Source organism: Drosophila kikkawai, chromosome 3L, assembly GCF_030179895.1.
Source record: "Drosophila kikkawai strain 14028-0561.14 chromosome 3L, DkikHiC1v2, whole genome shotgun sequence".
Lineage (NCBI taxonomy): Eukaryota > Metazoa > Arthropoda > Insecta > Diptera > Drosophilidae > Drosophila > Drosophila kikkawai.
This window is the reverse complement of record NC_091730.1, coordinates 11,021,282-11,040,546: the sequence shown is the minus strand read 5'-3', so window position 1 is coordinate 11,040,546 and position 19,265 is coordinate 11,021,282. Positions and strand designations below refer to the sequence as shown.

Genomic DNA, 19,265 nt, shown 5'->3' with positions numbered 1-19,265 from the left:
AAAGCTCCTCTATATTCCCTCACTCATTTTTGTTTGATATAAAAATAAAAATACAAAAATCTTAAAGCCTTTAATTTATTTCTTTTTGCTAGCTTTGGCTAACCTTTGAGCTATAAATTTATTTCTCGATTTTTGTAGACTGTTAAATTTGCCAAACCATTTGGTAAACTTATCCATGATCTGAAATATATTAAAATAAATAAAAGTATAAAAAACACCAAAAACAACTCATACATACCTTCTGTTCTGGAGGAAATATGGGTGGATCATTTTTGGAGATAAAGCATTCCAAGAACTCGTGGGGGTCCAATGCCTCAGTTTGAAGCCGCATTTTACGCTGGACATTCAATGTCTCCCTTATATTCTCAGTAATCTCGCCAGAGGAATACGCTTGCAAGACTCTTGCCAGTGCGGAATATGCGTGTTCCTTCATATCATCTGGGGCGTTCTCGGTCATCAGTTCTAGCCACAGCAGGAAGCTGGTGCCATAGTCGCACTTTGGTATTAGCAAGACCTTTTGGAAGGCTTTTTTAATGCCTCCGGCAGCAGACCAGGGTGTATTGCTTGTGCCGATGAGCACAATTTTATCTTGTTTCTTTAAAGGCTTTAAAATTTTACTATTTATGGAGGTCCCGAGAAGTTTGGGCTTAATTTCCCGGGCTTCAGGTGGAACTCTCTTCCAAAACAAGCGATGCGCTTCCTCGAAATATATGATAGTGGGTTGAAAGGCCTTTGCTACTTTCAAGACAACATGCAGGAAATATTTTAAATCATCTGCAAATTTGTATGTCTTTTCCGGACTGAGATTCATAAAAACTGCGTCTTAAATAATATAATTTAAGTTGAGATACAAAATAAATAAAATAAAAATATGTAGTTACTTAATTCCGAGGCAATAATTTGACACAACAGTTTCTTTCCGCTTCTCAAAGGTCCGATCAATAAAATTGACTTTGGTTTGGGAATATCGAATTCGCCCATGCCCAACATAGACTCTTGAATGACCATTTTAATGTCACCTTTGGCTGGACCCAAAGTACTGAAAGTTTATAGTTTTAAATATAATTTAAAGTTATAAATAATAAAAAATACTTACGTCAAACTGTCTTCATCTCGCGTGTCATCTGACAGAAAGTTAAAGTCTGCAATAAATTCATCGAAATCTTTACGAGCAACATCTTCTATGATTCCTCCATCTTTTAACTCTTGGAACAGGGATTCCAGAGTCCTGTCGGCCGTCATATCCTTGGGCACTCTCTTTTTCTTCTTTTTTTTTTCTTTGGGATACTTGACCTTTTGCCGTTTGTATTTTTCATTTCTATCTTTGGCTAAAGCCTCTCGAAGTAGTTCATATTCTACCCTGAAATGCAACAAATAGAAATGGTATTAGATAATATAAATATTTAAACTAATCCCCTTTTTAACCTCATGTACTCGTCGACCAATCCTCTGACTTCCTGGTGTATTTTGGAAAGCTCCTCCTCTGTGACCCAATCTACGATTGGATCATGATTCTTGTTTAGGTATTCGTCAATATCCCTCCAGTCTTTGGCAAATGTTTGCATGGTTTCTTCAATATTTACTAGGTTTTTTGGGAAATATTTATAATTAGTAAGAAACTTAAAAAATTGTAGTTTATATCTATTGTGTTGTTAAACCCTACTTACTTATAGGCTGGCTCGCAGCCAACTCATAGCCCACATCTATAATTCCTTGGTCTCTTAGTTTCTTCCTGCGCTTGGCCTCCTTCATTTTGATCATTTTAAGCTTTGCCTTCTTTTTCTTTTTCTCCTGCTTTTCCTTATCCCTTTGCTTCTTTTTCTCTTCCTTGGTCATTGGCTTTTTTCCTAGAGTTTGCTGAAAATCTATAGGGTTCATTGTTTCGTCGATGACAACCAATACGGTTCCTTTTTTTACTGGTGGGGGATACGGATGAAAGTTTTCAGTCTTGTCATAGCTGAAAAAGCACAAATATTATTTGTTTTCTCGTAAAAAAAATACATACAATTCCTTAAACCAGGCTCGAATATGATCAGATATGTCTTCCATCATCCATGGACAACGGACTTGAAGGAGTCGCGTGCGCTCATCATTGATCAAATTAATAAAATCCTCATCCAGCTTCTTTTTAAGCATCTCTTTCTTGTACATATCCTGAATTTCATTTTCCTTTTGGTTAGGACGTTTCAGTTTTCTGACCTTTTTCATGCCGTATAATTCTTCCTTGAACCTCTTTTTTATTTTAACAATTTTTCTTGTCCTGTAGCCTCTCCACCAGGTTTGTATTTTGCAGGCAGCATTATTTCGCAGTCTATTTAGATTTTCTATATCTAAAAAAAGGATAATAATAAAAGAATATTATTATGTATGTGAATACCCGTAGAGAAAGTATAACTATAGTTACCCTCCGTTGCATCCCCCATATCATCCCTTCTTCTTAAGTCTTCACAGGACTCGTCGGGCTTGATGAAATCTGCTGAAAACATGGTCCTCTTCACAGGTATACTCATCGCCTGATCAGGCTTGAACGTAAATCTATAATTGATTTTCTTTCTTTGGTAAACCTTCATAAACTTCTTCTTGTCATACTTGAGGTTGGCCATATACACGCGTGCACTACGGGCCCTTTCGTGGGCCTGAATTAGCTTCACTGCCTCACTCATTGGCACCCAATCCTTGGCAGCCTTCTCCTCCCTTTCCTCATCATTCATATACAATGTATTCTCTGCTAGGATATTCTGAACATCCAAGGGCCTGCGGTATAGGAACTGTGGGGATCTCCATATAACCAGGTCGCGGGGCGTGAGCTTCCGAGCGATCAAAGCCTTGTCTATGTACACATATTCGCTTATCTCCAGCGCCTTCAGCTCCTCCTTAAGTTTCATTAACTGCTGGGTAGCACTCTCCACCAAAGTGCGTACCACCGCTCGTTTTTGCACTTGGAACGTGTTGTGGTAAATAAAGGTTAATTTATTAACCAACTCTACGTACAGAACGTACAGCTCCGAGAATATTTTAAATGATACGGGCTTCTCCGGCGGTTCAATTTTCTTCAGGCGATTCTGTTTCTTGAGAAGCTGCGAAATTTCCTTTCGGGTAGAGACCCAGTACTTGTGATTTAAGTCGAAAGACATTTTAGATTTTCGTTCGTATGTTTGTGTGTGTGCATTATAAATAAGTCTGACTGGGGTTATGAATATATATTGTGTTTATTTGTATCCTCTGTACACTGAATGAAAAATATAACGGCTACCTGATAATTCAAGGGCTGCTTAGTACAAATATACTTTTTGATTTTGTATAAATTTATCACTGTTTTTATTTCACTTAAAGCTAGATGATCAGGGAATCCGGAAGGGTACAACCACTGCCTCTTTGTGGTCGATCCGAATATGTGAAACACTGTCGAGGGCTTTCTCGGTAAAGAGTTTCATCTGCAATTAAAGCGGGACAAATAAAACGTTAATAGTTAGATTTTAAGTTGCTCTTGCATCTATTTGTTCTTCACTTACTTGAGCTGTGTCCTCCACAGAAAGCGGCTTAGACAAATAGAATTGGTGACTGGGCACATCTTTAAGAAGGCCTAAAATATACATAAAGTTATGGATTAAAATGTATTGCATTTAAGAGGAAATAAAGACGAACCTTTCATGGAGACACTCGGATGCTGAACGTTGTTCCACTGCTGATGCAGTCGCTGGGAGTACACTCTTATTCTGTCCTTGTACTCCTGGTGCTCCAAGCTGTGGCAATCCATGGCTCCAACGTTTATCATGTTTCTAAAAAGCATATAATATTTGTAATTAATTAAAGAGTTAAAATATTAAGTAGGGATGGGAGAGCCCTGCCCCTACCCCTTTCAAGTTACCAGGAGACACCATACACAGGGAGTACATACATTGCCGTATTCTGCACCAGTCTGGAGAGGGCGTTCTGGTCGTCCTTCTTGGGTAGCGAGTGGGCGTAATCGTTGCTAAGGCCATCGGAATTGCTCCTCCTGAGCGCAGGGCTGTGGTTCACCGGATCGACCAGAAGGTGTGTCCTCTCGTTCGGCTCATTGGGCTGCGGGGCGAAATGCGCAATACAAATTACTCTCAGCTGTCGGCGAACTGGGACCTGCCACCCACCTGAGCACCGGTGTCCTCGGTGCATTGCCAGCAGTTGCAGATGGAGGCGAAGTAGTTCCAGACGGAGTGAACATAATCCATTTTAAATGCAATTGTTCTTTATGCAAGTCGGTTGTTGATAATATATAAAGTAGTGATGGCAAAACATGTGCTATCGATATTATCGATGCTTGGTTCTTAACACACTACCACCTCTAATATAAACATATCGATCTATCGTTATATCGGTATATTTTTAAAACGTGTGCCCAAGCAGGAAACACCCACAAATTCCAGGCAACCGTTATCAAGGATATTAGAGTTCCTTTTTCCTTCTTCTTCTTCCTTTTCATGATGAACTAGTTTCGAATTCTATTCAAATAAGTATTCGTTATATTTTATATATACTGAAAAAATAAAATAAATCTAATTGATATACATTTATTTTTATTAGAAACTAAATAATTCTGAATAGAAATTTTGATTCATTGATTCATTCAGCCTTGATTTTATGCTGTAAATTTTACATTTACGTTGTTTTCAGGAACACTTCTTACGAATTTATGTAAGTATTTAATATTCTAAAGTTGTATCTAAGTAAACAAAACAACAGGTGAAATAGGACAACAAATATTTTGATAACGAAAATAGTATTAATTAAATTTATTTAGTTTTTTTACTAGTATTTCAAAAGGTCTTTGTTTACTTATTTTATGGATTGCAGCACTTGTGCTGCTTGCAAGGACTCAAGGCTTTATATGTGTTGTTCCTTGCAATCAAGTCATTAATTCCGCCGTGGCAATATAAAACGAGCACAGGGACAAATTATATGTACAATATTGATTCATGAAGGTATCACTCTTGCAGCCAACGGAAGATGGTTATCACGATTCCCTCCTTCGTGCCAATCAAATGAATTCGGCTGCACATTTTTAATTGTGTCGCGCGCGTCAAAGGACGAAGGAGCGGAAGACATCACCCCACGCATGGCACGCCCTTAAATCAACGATGCGGTTAACCATGATGGCGAAAGCAGCGAGGCGGAAACGCAAATTCATTGCCGAGGCTGCAAGACATGGGAAGCAAATGTACCAGTGCTGTCAGTGTTTCCTCTTCTCAAAAAGGACATGTTCGTTTTTCAATGACTTTGAAATTAGATTTTATTTAACTTGATTTGGAGATAAGATAAGACAAATAAGGCAAGATAATCAGCTTAATTTGAGGGAAATAATCTTTAAAGTCCAATAAATATCTTTGGGTTCAGAATTATTTCCTTAAATTGATAAAATAAAATAAAAAGTATACATTATCTAGTAAATCTTCCTTTTTGATTGCTTCTTGGCATCACTGATTTGTGCTGCTGGTGATTTCTCTCACCTTGTTCTGCTCCTTATGCTCCACCTTCCAATCCACCTCCCACTGGCATCGCATTCATCCATCCAGTCGAGCTGGGGCAGACGCACTCTCACACTCGCTTGAAACTTGTAACTTCATTTCACCGGCTACGCGCTTAGCTTTTGTTTCCGTTCCCTGACAGCGGAAGCCGGCACAGAAATTTCATAACTGCCACAAGGAGCAGCTTCACTCAAAATTCAATTACCCTTGCTCACGGTCCCAGAGGATATCGATGAGTACATCTAAAGACATATGCTTGTGGTTGGTTATCTGGAAATCAACGATTTCTATCCTACCCTAAAAGAGGGTTTAAATACAAAGTGAGTCATACTTAAAAAATGAAGATAAACTTACTTCGGGAAGCCGAAATTCGTATACCCTTGCAGTTTTCCATAGATTAACGAATCGAAAATTCATCATAACTAAGCCATAAAGGCATCAAATTCAATTCGGAAAGCTTTTCTATGCTAGTTTTTTGTAGGTTAACAAATCTGCATACTGGATTTAAGAATTTAGGAAATCAAAATTTTTGGTGATTTTTAAAGATTTTAATGATGTAACCCCTTATCAATTTTTGAAAAAATCGAAAAAAAAAAAATTTTCTTTCGGACATGGCTAGAAAGATTTGCCTGTTGATGCTGATCAAGAATATATATGATTTATGGGGTCGGAAATGCCTGCTTCACTAATTAAAATCATAATACCCTTCAAGAAGAGGGAAAATTTGAATTTGAGTTTGATATACTTTGGTTAACAAAATAGTGGATTAAACCTTAAAACTAATATATGGATATAAGCTAGAACATACATTTAAAGCTTTATTTAAATAGCAGAAGAAGTAGCAATCAAAGTCAGCCTTGTAGCAACTTTAAAGTCACCCGCAAGCATCTGCTTACGTCCCATCATGCATTTATTTAATTTTATGGCATTTTGCTGTTCAATTTGTGCTAGCTCAATTGCTCTGAATCGGCTTCCCGCGCAGAGCACTGGGCGAAAAAAAAGAAACCTCAACCACATTAACAATTTAATGAACCCCCACGAAGCAGTTTGCCACTTGATTGCCTGCGGCCCGGCTCTAGTCCCGCCTGATTGGATTCAGCTGGTGTTTTATCTGGGCCTAAACAAGACTTGCAGCGCTAACGGCCGCACATTAGGCCACGCCCTCGGTCCAGGATCCTCCGCCTCATTGTTGCATCGACAAAGAAAACCCAATTTACATAGAATAGCTGCGGATTATCGGAGCAAGTCCCTTCAGGCCGCAGCCCAGCCGCAGGAGTGCGCCGGCAGCGTTTTTAATATGCAAAGCGGATACCATCCGGATGCAACATCGCCCACGTCCATCGCCCACTTTCACTTTGCCGGATAAACAGTGCGGCGCAAACTTACAGCAGAAAAAACAACATTTTTATGCACAACACTTGGCCTTTTCAGTGGATGGTCGAATCCTGCATCCTGCTGGTTCAATATGTATTTTCTGAGATGAGTTCTATATCGGGAATTTTCCTTTTCATCGAACTTCAATAACAACATTATTAAAAATCATATTTGGCAAGAGAAAAAAGATCTTTTCCCCATTTTAGCTTAAAGCTAAGTGTAAAGTTTTATTTTGGAATTCTTTTGTTGCTTAATAAAGATGAAAAACTTTTATAGAAGTTTTCTTGAAAATTAAAGGATAAAGGAAAAATCTAATGCTAACTTTTTTTATTAAGCTTTTTAGCAATCATATTTCAAATAATATTAAAATAATTATAGAGTCGTCAGTGTATGAAAATTACTGAAAATTAAATTAAAAATAAGTAAATTGTATCTTACATTTTTGCATTCCCTTTTTATTTATTTTTTAAAGTAAGCTTTGAATATTTCTTGGTGTATCCTGCATCTTGCATCTCCAGTAACTTCTTCGCCCGTTAACTTGATAGTTTGTGTTGACTTGGTTAGCTTTTGGCCATTACTTTTGAGCGAGGCTATCAAGTTTAACCTGCTTATGCGGCTATATTTAAGGTAATGATCAAATAAAATGGGTCAGAAAAAATATAAGGAGGTCTTGCACTAGTAGCATTTTTATTTGGTTTCTACCAGCAACAGTTAATAAACGAATAGGTTAAACATTTATGTACGTTTTATGCTGATAACAAATATCTTCATTGCTTTGTTTCCGTGGAAACAGAGACTCAGTTCTTAAAATACACATGATTCTAAGGAAACCATAAAAAATATATGAAAAATGAAATCAGTAAAATCCTGGAAATATGAGCTACCAAACTTTACCTCAGGTTTCAGTTGAATTGAAAAGATATCGATTCCTCGTAACTCGTACATGTGGACTAACCGTGTGTATTTTCCCATTTTCCCCCTTTAAGCTGTCATAAATCCCAGAAAAATCCATAAACTAGCTGTTCCAGCGGGTTTAAGCTGCCGGTGAACTGCATTGCCAGCGACATCTGCAAATGCGACAAATGTATTTGGAATGCAATTCAATTTCCTTTTTCGGTTCTCCCGCGTCCTTGGCAGTGCCTTCGAATGCTATTATTGTCGGATTGTTGGCCTTAATTTACTAAAAACTTTCCGACGAGCAATTTACCCTATTTCTGTGCCACATTTCACTTTGTCATGGCTTAATATCCAATGACACCGGGATATTGGCGGTGGATTAGATAGGTTCCTGCAATTGTCTCGATTTCCCACGTAAATCGATTCTGCAGGCTACCACCCTTCCACCTTTTAGACCATTAGCAAATATGTTAAAATTTATTTACACAGAGCTGGCAGGTAAATTACAGTATTGGATTAAATAGGAGAAGGGAGAGAGCTAAATTAATTTAAACGGGATAGAATGTAAATAAGAGCTGCCAGGGTGGCTTCTAAAAATAGTTTCAGAAAAGCAATATACTACTTGCTCCAGGTGTTAAATATATTAAACTAAAAGTAAATATCTCGTTTTAACATTATTATTAATCTGTAGCTTGTCTGAAGCCATTTCATGTATCCTAAACACTTAAGTAATAAAAAGAAAAGGGAAAGAAAGTTCTATATATAACTAAACTTTTTTCCAGAACTACTGCCGAAGGATTTAGCGAACAAAAAGGAAAACCACGTGTCAGGTCTAAGTCAAATTGCAAAGTGTTTGTTTTTTTGGGGCAGGTGAAAAGTAATTGAACTTGTTGCCAAACTTTGGCCATCAAACAAGCCGACAGCTGTTGACGGTTGGTCGTTCTTAGGTCTGCCGTCGCCTTCCGTTCTCCTCTCTCCTCCCCCCTCGTTGTCTCGTCACACGCTTCGTTTGCGCTTTGATGTATGCTATGATTTGTTTTATTGCCCCCGAACAATCTCCCCCTCCCTGATCCGGACTATAGTTGGGGAATTTTTGAGAAAACTTTTTCGGAGCAAGTTTTTGTTCACTCCCGCCCCCCTTGCATTATCTTAGGCCGGCGGTTAGTCTGGTCTGTTTGTTCAGTTCACCGCAAATTATTTGAATTCTCCTTGCACCCGGACCACTTGAGTTCCCCTCGATTAATCTTTGGGCCATCCGAGTTCGGGTCTTGTCCTTGCTTGTGGCCAGGCGAGGGGCTGTGTTTGCCCACAGTTTCAAAATAGATATTCTGGCACTCTACAAGCTTTTATAGTTTGGTTTGATAATGTATTCGGACTTACCTTCCTTTGCCCTGTGTTTGCATTACTTTTCGATTCGAATTTTTGGTCGAGTTGGGATCCTGGCGATGGGTTGTGTAAATATTTAATGGCTACGAATTGTTGTATAATGGGGATGTGAGGAGTTGGGTGTTTAATTAAAAATGTGTTGTTCTAGAACATGTGAGAAATATATAAAATAAAATAAAATTAATAAAATCATATATAAAATTATATACTAATCAACAGGTAATATTCAATAAATTGTAGTTTCAACCTTCCTATTAATGCCTACTCATCGCCTGTGCATATTCACGGTGTGATAGTTTTCCAAAGAGTTGGTTTGCTCCCCCAACCGACTGGCTCCTTTGGCTTGGCTTTCATATCACGTCCTCCTGAACCAGGTGATTAGTCCAATCAGCACCTGGGGCATGATGACTCGGTGCGGGTTCAGTTTCCACAACACGCCCCCGTTTGAAGCTTTTTGATATGGCGCTGTTTGTACATGTATATTTGAAGCTTATAAGTAGGGAGCAATGGGCCACGCATTGTAATCGAAAGCCACCGCCCCCAAAAATCAGAGGAAGAACATGGGCAAAGGGCGTTGGTAGGCAACCGTATAAATGCAATTTCCGTTTGCTGCACCCGGAATTTCGTGCTGAGCAGCTGCCATCACCTGGGCTGACTACCTTCTGACTGATGGACTGACTGACTGGCTGTCAGTCCCAAAGTCCATAAAGGGAGTAAAAGTCCCGCTGATGTTGTGGATATTGCACTTACAGGCCCAGCAGGTCTCAATTCCACGCAGCAAACAATCGATTTCTTATAAATTCTTGCTTTAAATTATATTTTTGACTTTGGAAATATGAGTTAGTAAAATGTATTTGTTAAAATTTTGGAAAAATTAATCATAAAAGTCTGGAAAATAGATTATATTTATATTTTATATTCTTATTAATATTATTTATTTATGATTTCTTGCATTTCTTTTATTAAATGCCCACGCGGCTTAATAAAACTTGTAAGTGATTTCAGAGATGTTTGCTCCTCGCTTTTATGCGGAACTCTTTGATGGCGCCCTTAGCTTCTGGCAAGTGCAGCATTATTGCAGCACTCAGCCACGCCCACTCCAACTAACCGCCCCTCTCGAATCACCCCCTCATCCCCCAATTCCCCCCGCCAGTGGCCATTTCGCTTTATTGCTTTCTGTATATTGATGCTTCATATGGCTGCGTGCCCTTGCGATCTCATTTTATGCGAATTTATTTTTATGGACCGTTGGCTTCTGATTTTTTTCTTCTGTTGTTGTGCGTTGAATATGTTTTATAATAATTTTATGAGCGCTTATGTGACGCCGTCGTTTTGTTTGTTTTAACAAGAGGTTGAAGTTGCCTTTTGAATGCAGTTCAATTGTCTCAAACTGTTTGAGATTGAACATCTTGAAGTTAACGTTTAGCTTCTTTGCCTTTAACTAATAAATGCTAACAGAGCTTTTGGATTTCAGGAGTAATAATAAAATGTAAATATATTTATTAAAGCTGTTTCAACAAGGTAACCCGCATATACTATATTTTTGTATACATATAACAATATTTCCTTTCACACATCTATGTTTATATTTATCCTTTGTCGTGACATTTCTTTGGCAGTAAATTTGTGGTCCTGCTTTCAATTTTGGGGTTTAGTTTACCTTGAAAACGGCTTGCACAATGATTGCATTTGTTAAAGGATTAAATCCTTTGTGCCGCAGGGCAAATTCTAACCCTGAAACATGTACATATATGTACCTGTATGCCTTCACCATTTTGCTTTTCAGAAATATTTCCTAGAATTCCCTGTGCTGGCTCACATGGCAATAAGCAATTATAAAAATATGAAAGGCTCCAGCCACTTGTACAGAAGTAATTTGTCTTGCAATTAACTGTCGGAGGAAGGAAGCATTTTGGGGTGGCAAAGCCGGCATCCTCTTCAACTCCAAATTAGAGGGGAAAAGGTGAGACCAAAGAAGCAGGGATGGTCTTACAAGTGCAGTCGAGATGGGATAAAAATCACGCACGGTATATTATTATATTTAATGTCTTAACAGTCTGGAAAAGATATCTATTTCCGATTTGGCAAAAGATGAGTCTTAATTTTCATATATTAAAGAGTATAAAGTAGTAAGAAGAAAGAGAAACTTCTTCAATTTACCAATCTAAATTACTAAGACTAAATTTCGTTCAATATATAAATTTTGTATTAGCTGGCTTTTATATTTTTGTTTCTTAAAATCCTTCACATTATCCAAATGTTAACCTCTTAGCTCGAAAAGTGATCTTTCGATAGTTGTTTCGTGTTAAGTTGCCAATCGATTTGGGAGAACTCTTCGCATTAATCTTGTATGTACTAAGAGGTGCTGTTGCCAATGACTGACTCGGCAAATGCTCAAACTTATATTAATGACTTGGCAGTGCATCTCCGAGGAAAGAGCACACCTTTTATTGCGCGCCAAGCGGGTGCTTGTCGTCGCGACACTCGTGCTTGACACTCGCACCCGGGCGATAACCGGAAGGTGGAGCCGTAAGGATGCCAGAGGCAGGACACGTGGACTGAAAGCAAACAGAACAATGCACAACGGCAGCAGTAACAATAAAACCCAGCCAAGAAGCAGCAGCAGTTTCAAATAAATACATTGAAAAAAAAAGGGTTTTTAGTTTGTTAATTTTAATATCTCTTAGGACTAGTTTTCAATATCCTGTTAAGACCAGAATACTAACCTTTCCATAGAGTGACTTTTATTATTTTCAAATCTCAGTTAAAAAATTAGTTACATTTTATTTTCACTGCACAATCAAAACATACACATTGAATGAGAAGTTAAAGAAAGCACTTACAATAAACACTGCGGAGGAACTCCTGCAAGAAGTCATCTTCCCTCACTTTTCCCAACACTCTGCGTTGTCCTGACAATGGCAAATTCTCGTATATTGGAAGTTAAAGAGGAGTCCAGCTGAACCGGAGAGGAAGAGGGGACTCCGGCTAATGCTTCCGTTTCCTGGACGCCAACGGCGGCAAACCCAAGTGGAGCAGCAATCGTCTGGTGTCCTTTTATTGCCCGCTTCCTGCAGTTTGCCAGTCGCATCCGATTGTTCGGTTCAATTGCAATCATATTACAAGCCACATTTAATTTAATTTCTTGCGGAAATATAGAAGAAATCAGAATCAAACGAAACAAGTCCAGTGTCCGCAGAGCCTTGGCCATTTATAGCTAAGGGAATACCGAGGCATCTGGCCAACTTTTTGGCTCCATTTTGGTAATTTAATGGGGCGGAAGCCAATATCTCGAGGGAAATGTGTGCAAACACATTGCAGCTAAGGTTTAAGCTCACTCATTAACGGAGTACTTCTCCACATTTTGAGTGACTCCAGCGGGCGCATGCGTTGGTTTTGACTCCTTTTGTGCCACCCAACATCCTGGCAAACTTTCGAGAATTTCTTTATCAGCAAACCTGTTGCATCTTCAAAATTAATAGAGAAACTGAGATGTGTTTGTTTCATATTAAACAATGCAGACAACTTAAAGCAATCATCTCTGCCTGCTTCAAATTTCACTTGGTTTTTCCTTTCGGTGTAAGGAAAATATTTTCTCTAATTGTCTGCCTTTGCTCGGACTGGACAATTGCAAAGGATTTTGTTTGATCAGCTCTCTTGCCAAGGGCCATAAACTGGACCAAGTTGGAATTTTACTCTGGCCGCCCACTTGGATTTATTTTTCTTTCTTCTCGACTTTTCCAGGGAAATCTCTCTGCTCAAGTGGCAGGCTGCCCGCGGCCGTGCAACTTGTTGCTTTGATCAGCTCACGGCTTAAAGTGGAAAATTCCACGTCTTCCATTTATTCTGCACTTTCCCTTTGGGATAAAACTCTCAGTGACCACGGCCTTTGTGAATATTAGTGCTCTAATTCAATAATTCGTGTCTGCAACTGACAATCGGAAATATTTTATCAAGGACATCAAATTGTAGGTTTAAATGGGAAACAAGTTCTTAGAATTTTTCAAGAAAATTAGGTAAGTAATTAACCACAAAGTGGTTATATTTTCCTGAAAAGAAACGATATTAAAACAACTTCTAGGAAATTTTAAATGAAATCGGACAATTATGCTTGTTAAAAACCAACAAAAATCTGTTGTACATTCATTGTAAGTTATGAATTGTTTTAATCCAACAAATAAATATACAAACAAATAGTATATCCAGTTTTCATGGTCCTTGGCATTGCCTTGAAAGGGATTTTTATTCAAATTTGTTGGCCTTAATTGTTTTTATGGATCTGCACGCGCACAAGCTTAAAACAACCAATGGCAAACACAATGCTCTCTCTCCAGTCCACTATTATTTGCCCATACATAATAACTGGCAACAGTAAAGCGCTTTTTGTAATGAAGTGGAAAACAGTCGGGAAAGTTCGAGGGGGGGCAAGTGCACAATGTGAACAAAGCGAGCCGTTTAATTTGCATTGCATTACCATGTGGAGGACCCTTCGGTTCGGTTCAGGGAAGGTCCTTGCCATCGATAGGTTCAATTATGTTTTGCGGGCTGCCGGCACGTGATCCCCGGCGGCAATTATCGCAGGCTTTGCCTGATTAAAATGGGATTGTTGCGGATGAGTCCGCCGTCCTGGCGCTGATTCCAGGTTCGCCTCATACTCAGCCTTGATTATAGTCATATAAGTATCCATCTCTACCGGAGCCTGAAGCTGGGTGGCATTTTAAAGTTGCATAATAATGGCAAAAAGATAATTAATTTCCCTCTGTCCCAGACATGATTAATTCTTGATTATTTCATTCCGCAAAAAGTGGCAGAAACTGTGGTCTTTTTATGGCCTTGGGTAATTATACGAGCTTATGTATGTATATAACAGGAACTTTTTTCAGGAGAGGAAATGAGTAAAACTACTTACCATTTTCATCTGTATATATAATATATAATAAATGGATAAAGCGAAGTTTCTCTTCTCTCTTTAACTTAACATCTCTTGTTTCGAATTTAAGTTATTTTCCACTTTCTAATGTTAACATAAACACAAAAATTTAATTGAATTCGTGTTCAAAAATCTTTAAAGAGCATTAAAGTTTCGAGATGACTTTTGATAACAGCTTGGCAGCTTAATTAAGCCAACTTGGCAGCCGTGGTGCATGGCGACCTGCACTCTTGGCGTTTCGTCTTTCTTTTCACTTCTCCCCATTGGTGGGTCCTTTTTTTTGCTCAACTTTTGTTGGACGCCTGTCAAAGTCAGGGGGGAATTGAAACAAGGACCCAGATGGCCGTCAGGAATAAGGTGAAACGGGTTCGGAGTAGAAGTTTCTTCGGTTTTTTTTTTCTCCACCTGAAACGCCTCCAGGACTCGACATTATTGCTAATCAGTGCTGGCAACTCAATACAAGTTATTGAAAAAGGAAATTAGCTTGTTCAATTGCGCTAATAATATTAATTCAATACTGAATTTCCTTTATTCATCGGGAGAGTTTTTAAAAACGCGTAGAAAAGGAAATGTTTAGAGTCATTGTTGGCCATTTCCTGTGGGTGAAATTATAGCTTTTGTCCAGAAACTAGCCACGTTTACAACACTCTTACTTGGCTCTTCTGTTGTTGCTGTTGATGTTGTTTGTCACGTGCGAGCAGCCACATGTGTATATACCCGCGCGCACACACCTCAGATAATGGTGCTGTCAGAAGCGCATTGAACAACATCAATCATACGCACTGTTGTGCGCCACGGTACACTCGGCACATCGAGTCCCCCATCTTGCGAGTGACGTGCCTTGAGGCGGGCCTTTCACTCCAATCTCTTTGCTGTGGGCACCTTTGACATCTCCCGAGGGATGGGGATATGGGTTGGGACTGGATCTGGATCGGGATCGGGATACGGGCTTGCTTACGGTGTGGGCGTCCAGTCCATTTGCCTGTTGCCACTTTGTTTTTTTATGCTTTGATTAATGGCATCTGAAGTGACCTTGATTTCGGAGATGCCACGCCCAGACCACTCTCCATATATAGCACTGCAATTAATTACATATTCTCTGGATGAACATATGACAAAGTTATGCGAGTTTCTTCTGCTCCAAGGAGCTTGCCGTTTATGTGGAGTCCATTTTGCGAAGTCATGCCAAGCAGATTTATCTTTAATCGAAGAAACACCAAGAAAGGCAAGTTAAGTTAAGGAAATTACAGGTAAAGGTTGGGTAAGTCAAAGCTGGTAATTGTAAATAAAAATAGTATTTATATAAAAGGACACACCATAAACTTACCATTACTCAAAAGCTTTAATTAATGTTTTACTTGAGCCTGAATAATTGATGCATTCAGCGAGCTCCACTAGTATCTCTTCTGAGACACCTCGACCGTGTTTATACAGCAGGTATTGCTCACTTTCATCACAATTCATCAAGCTAATAAGTCCCCCGTAAGCTGATAGCCATCAGCAGTTGTGTGGGCTAGGCCCTTGGCACTGTGCTGAGCAAATTGCGTCGACGTTTCTAATAATAACAGTGCGCACTTTGTAATTGCTTGCTGAAACGACAGACGGCTGAGGACGATGCCAACAAAGCAAATAGCCACATTATCGCAATTCGGACACGTCAACACGGTCAGTGGGATGTGACAAAGGCCACGAGCAAACAAATTATGTTGGTAATTATCAACAACAGCACGGAAAACATTGGAAAGCAGGTGGTAAAAGGGTCCAAAGAAACGGCCTACAGAGAAATGTTATCTTAAATCTTTGTTGATTTGATATTTTGTACTTTAAGAAGTGAAATTTCTGATTAAATTTATTAACCGGAATAAAATCTAGTTAAACAACTTAAGTAAATAACTTTACACAAAAGAATTTACATTTATTTTTATCCGAAAATGAAAACCAAATAAAATTTTTAATACCATTTCCGTTTTCCCTTACATATTTCTCTAATTTCTTTTGTCAAGCATACTTTTTGGGGCATTAAATAGCCACTTTACCTGCAGTCATTCTTTCAGGATTTTTTTGCCTTCCAACCTTACACATTAAATATTTTTCCATTGGTTTCTCCATGAGATTCCAATCTGAATCTGAGCAGTCCAGCCATTGTAATTAGAAATCCATGGCATTCTCAGGCATACAGAAGCAGAACGCTCTGATTTATGGGTTCATGTTCGAGGCAAGGAACGCGTGTTTAATATCCCGTCATTTGATTACTCAATACGAGCCAAGCAGCCCAAGGAAGGAGCAGTCAAGTGGGGAGCATGGCTCACCACTTCCGGCTGTCTTGTTAGGGCCGCCTCGTGCCGCATCGCATCCCGCCTACTAATTGAGTAATTTATGCGTGTTTGTCGTTACGCTTCCGCCACCAGAGCCAAATGCAGACCCTTGGCATCACCGTCTTAGGGCCCCGAATCCCCGGTCCCCTGCAAAAGCCATTTAAGCCCGCCGGCGCGTTATCTATGCCGAATGCCGGCGACATTTTCGCCAGTCAGCTGGATCTTGTGTGCACTGAAATTTAAATAATTTTGAGGAAAGTAAAATAAGTTAGTAAGGAAAGTAAATAATAAGTTAAGTAATTTAGAATTTCTTTTTATTGTAAAATTAAAAGTGTTTTGTTTTGAATTTAAACAATTTAGTATCCAATTAATTCTCTTTTTATTCATTAAACGAATTAAGTTTAGCCTCAATTAGTATAAGAAAAGTTGTGGCTAGCAACTCCTAATTAAATCTAGATAATTATTTTATTAAGTAATTTATTCTTAAACTTTTGTAGATCTCAAAAGGTCCTAATGAATTTTTTCCGAGTGTAAGCCGTGTGTTTGCTCGGTTCCAGCCACTTTCTCCAAGGATGGAATGGCGTTTGTGTGTCGCAGCAAATTCATAAAACGTGACAAGAAATACAAAATGATTCCACGGCGTCTACCTTGATTGAAAAAGGCAAAAGCGACGGGCTCGAGTGGTAGAGGTAAAGTTAGAGGCCTGCTAAATTAATTTGACATTTCTTGTGGCGGGTATCCGGTGGCGTTATCCCCTCTGGCACAGATTCCCGGTCGTGATTTATGTGAAAAGAGTTCAGCCCCGAACAGGCCGTAGTGATTCCCCGAAACGACTCTTTCACACTCCTTGAGCTGATTATCCAGGGGACTTTAAGCCAGTAGGAGATTTCCTGTTTAAATTTAAAATATATAATTTAAAATGTATACATTTAAAGCCGAATGCCGTTGGGTAATTAATTAGTTGGCGCAGTAAACAAAGTTGTTAAAAAATTCCTTGACAAATTTATTATTTACTGTTTTCATTTGCAGCTCACAGTTAAATGCACATTAATAACTGCCCACTTGATAGTCTGCCTATTACATTAATTAAATGTATCCTTTTTCAGTTGGTTTTTATCTTTTCCAGCGACCTTTTTTATATAGAGGCTTATAATTTATAGCGTTTGTTTGTTTGGTGTGTGCGGTCCATTTATGAGTGTGTAAACGCGTACGGTTGAGGGAACTTTATTGTTATGAAAGCAAAAGGGGACTGTAAATACCGATTATATTGAAATATTAACGAAAGGGAAGGGAGGATTGAATGGAATAGAAACTATTTTTAAAGATTTAATAAATGCAAATAATAAGAAATAACAACTTCCTACTTACTAGAATTTTTATACCCTTGCAGGGTATTATAATTTCAGTCAGAAGTTTGCAACGCAGTGATGGAGACCTTTCCCACCCTATAAAGTAATTTTATATAATTTTAGGATTGCCAGAGATGAAGCTGGAGGAGCGAGCAGCTGGCTGGACAGACCTCAACCGGATGGCAGTAGAGGACGGTGATCGGATCTTGGCTCCCGGCTATATGAAAGCCTGCAGAAGGCGTAAATAATTTAAATATTTATAAATACAATTTAAATATGTAAATGTAATTGATGGAACACACAAATATGAATCAATAAAAGATGGTGAAATCAATGTGCAATTTTTTGGTGAAGCAGGCATTTATTTGGGATCGTTTGGGGAAAAATCTAATTATTTTGAAAGCAAAATCTAAATTTAAAAATTTTTTTTTCTGAATTTTAAACATTTTTTTCGGATGTTTTACAATTTTTCTAAATTAAAAATTTTTTTTCTAAATATTTAAAACTTTTCTGAAATCTTAAAATTGTATATGAATTTTAAACATTTTTTTCAGATTTTTTTTAAATTTTTTAGAATTTTTTTTTAGAATTTGATAAATTTTTTTAAATATTGTAACTGCCAAATTTGAATTTGAATTTAACTGTCAAATTTGAATTTAACGACGATCAGTTTCAGTGTGCCCAGGTGCAGTTGTAAAATAATACCTAAATTTTGATTTAAAGGGTTTGAGTCTCCGCTAACTTGCGCCGGCTCCTAAATGGTTTGAAACTTGGACTTTTTATAACAGTTTATACCAGTTTTCAGTCGCTTGCTGCTGATTTCTGTTCGCCTGGTACCCCAATTTGGGAAACGGGCAATTTGCATGGAAATGTTCGGAAATTTGGATGGTCTGCTGTAGGGATGTTGTTGTAAAAAGGTTGTTGTTGCCATAAGCTGTTGTTGTCGGCAAAAAATAGGTATAAATGCATAAAATTAAATATAACAGTTTATACCAATTATTATTTTTGCCCAAAAGTTTTTATAACAGTTTATACCAGTTTTCAGTTGCTTGCTGCTGGTTTCTGTTCGCCTGTTACCCCAGTTTGGAAAGCGGCCAAGTTGAATGAAAAGTTTTGCTCACTTGCATCAGTGATGCTCATTTGCATCAGTGATGCTCATTTGCATCAGTGATGCTCATTTGCATCAGTGATGCTCATTTGCATCAGTGATGCTCATTTGCATCAGTGATGCTCATTTGCATCAGTGATGCTCATCTGCATCAATGATGCTCATCTGCATCAGTGATACTCATCTGCATCAGTGATGCTCATCTGCATCAGTGATGCTCATCTGCATCAGTGATGCTCATCTGCATCAGTGATGCTCATCTGCATCAGTGATGCTCATCTGCATCAGTGATGCTCATCTGCATCAGTGATGCTCATCTGCATCAGTGATGCTCATATGCATCAGTGATGCTCATCTGGCTATATATTGCAATATTGGCAGTGATGCTCATCTAGCTATTTTGCA

General features: G+C 38.5%; 2 protein-coding genes across 3 annotated transcripts; both read right to left on the bottom strand.

Moving 5' to 3' along the window:
• Nucleotides 1-61: 61 nt before the first annotated feature.
• LOC108082996 (dynein regulatory complex protein 11) lies at nt 62-3,141 on the bottom strand. 2 transcript variants are annotated; one of them, XM_041775439.2, is made up of 9 exons: nt 2,590-3,141; nt 2,405-2,535; nt 2,006-2,330; nt 1,668-1,957; nt 1,426-1,582; nt 1,097-1,360; nt 882-1,039; nt 239-822; nt 62-180 (listed from the first exon to the last, which is right to left on the bottom strand). In XM_041775439.2, the coding sequence occupies exons 1-9, from the start codon at nt 3,132-3,134 to the stop codon at nt 76-78; spliced, it is 2,559 nt and encodes an 852-aa protein (XP_041631373.1). In that variant the 5' UTR covers nt 3,135-3,141; the 3' UTR covers nt 62-75. The 2 variants fall into 2 exon arrangements, with proteins under 2 accessions (XP_041631373.1, XP_017034107.2); XM_017178618.3 differs by having other exon boundaries at nt 2,405-3,141.
• Nucleotides 3,142-3,190: 49 nt separating this feature from the next.
• Nucleotides 3,191-4,270, bottom strand: Lamtor1 (Late endosomal/lysosomal adaptor, MAPK and MTOR activator 1). The gene is made up of 5 exons (XM_017178619.3): nt 4,128-4,270; nt 3,899-4,062; nt 3,646-3,779; nt 3,513-3,583; nt 3,191-3,434 (listed from the first exon to the last, which is right to left on the bottom strand). Exons 1-5 carry the CDS (start codon nt 4,206-4,208, stop codon nt 3,342-3,344), a joined length of 543 nt encoding a protein of 180 aa, XP_017034108.1. The 5' UTR covers nt 4,209-4,270; the 3' UTR covers nt 3,191-3,341.
• Nucleotides 4,271-19,265: the final 14,995 nt, after the last annotated feature.

Coding starts and splice junctions, on each gene's coding strand:
- LOC108082996 (XM_017178618.3), bottom strand. CDS start 3,134: ATGTCTTTCGACTTAAATCACAAGTACTGGGTCTCTACCCGAAAGGAA. Junction 1,958..2,005: donor CGAGCCTGGTTTAAGGAATT/GTATGTATTTTT, acceptor GTGCTTTTTCAG/CTATGACAAGACTGAAAACT. Junction 1,040..1,096: donor CGAGATGAAGACAGTTTGAC/GTAAGTATTTTT, acceptor ATAAACTTTCAG/TACTTTGGGTCCAGCCAAAG.
- Lamtor1 (XM_017178619.3), bottom strand. CDS start 4,208: ATGGATTATGTTCACTCCGTCTGGAACTACTTCGCCTCCATCTGCAAC. Junction 4,063..4,127: donor CCGAGGACACCGGTGCTCAG/GTGGGTGGCAGG, acceptor TTCGCCCCGCAG/CCCAATGAGCCGAACGAGAG. Junction 3,435..3,512: donor CTGTGGAGGACACAGCTCAA/GTAAGTGAAGAA, acceptor CTTTAATTGCAG/ATGAAACTCTTTACCGAGAA.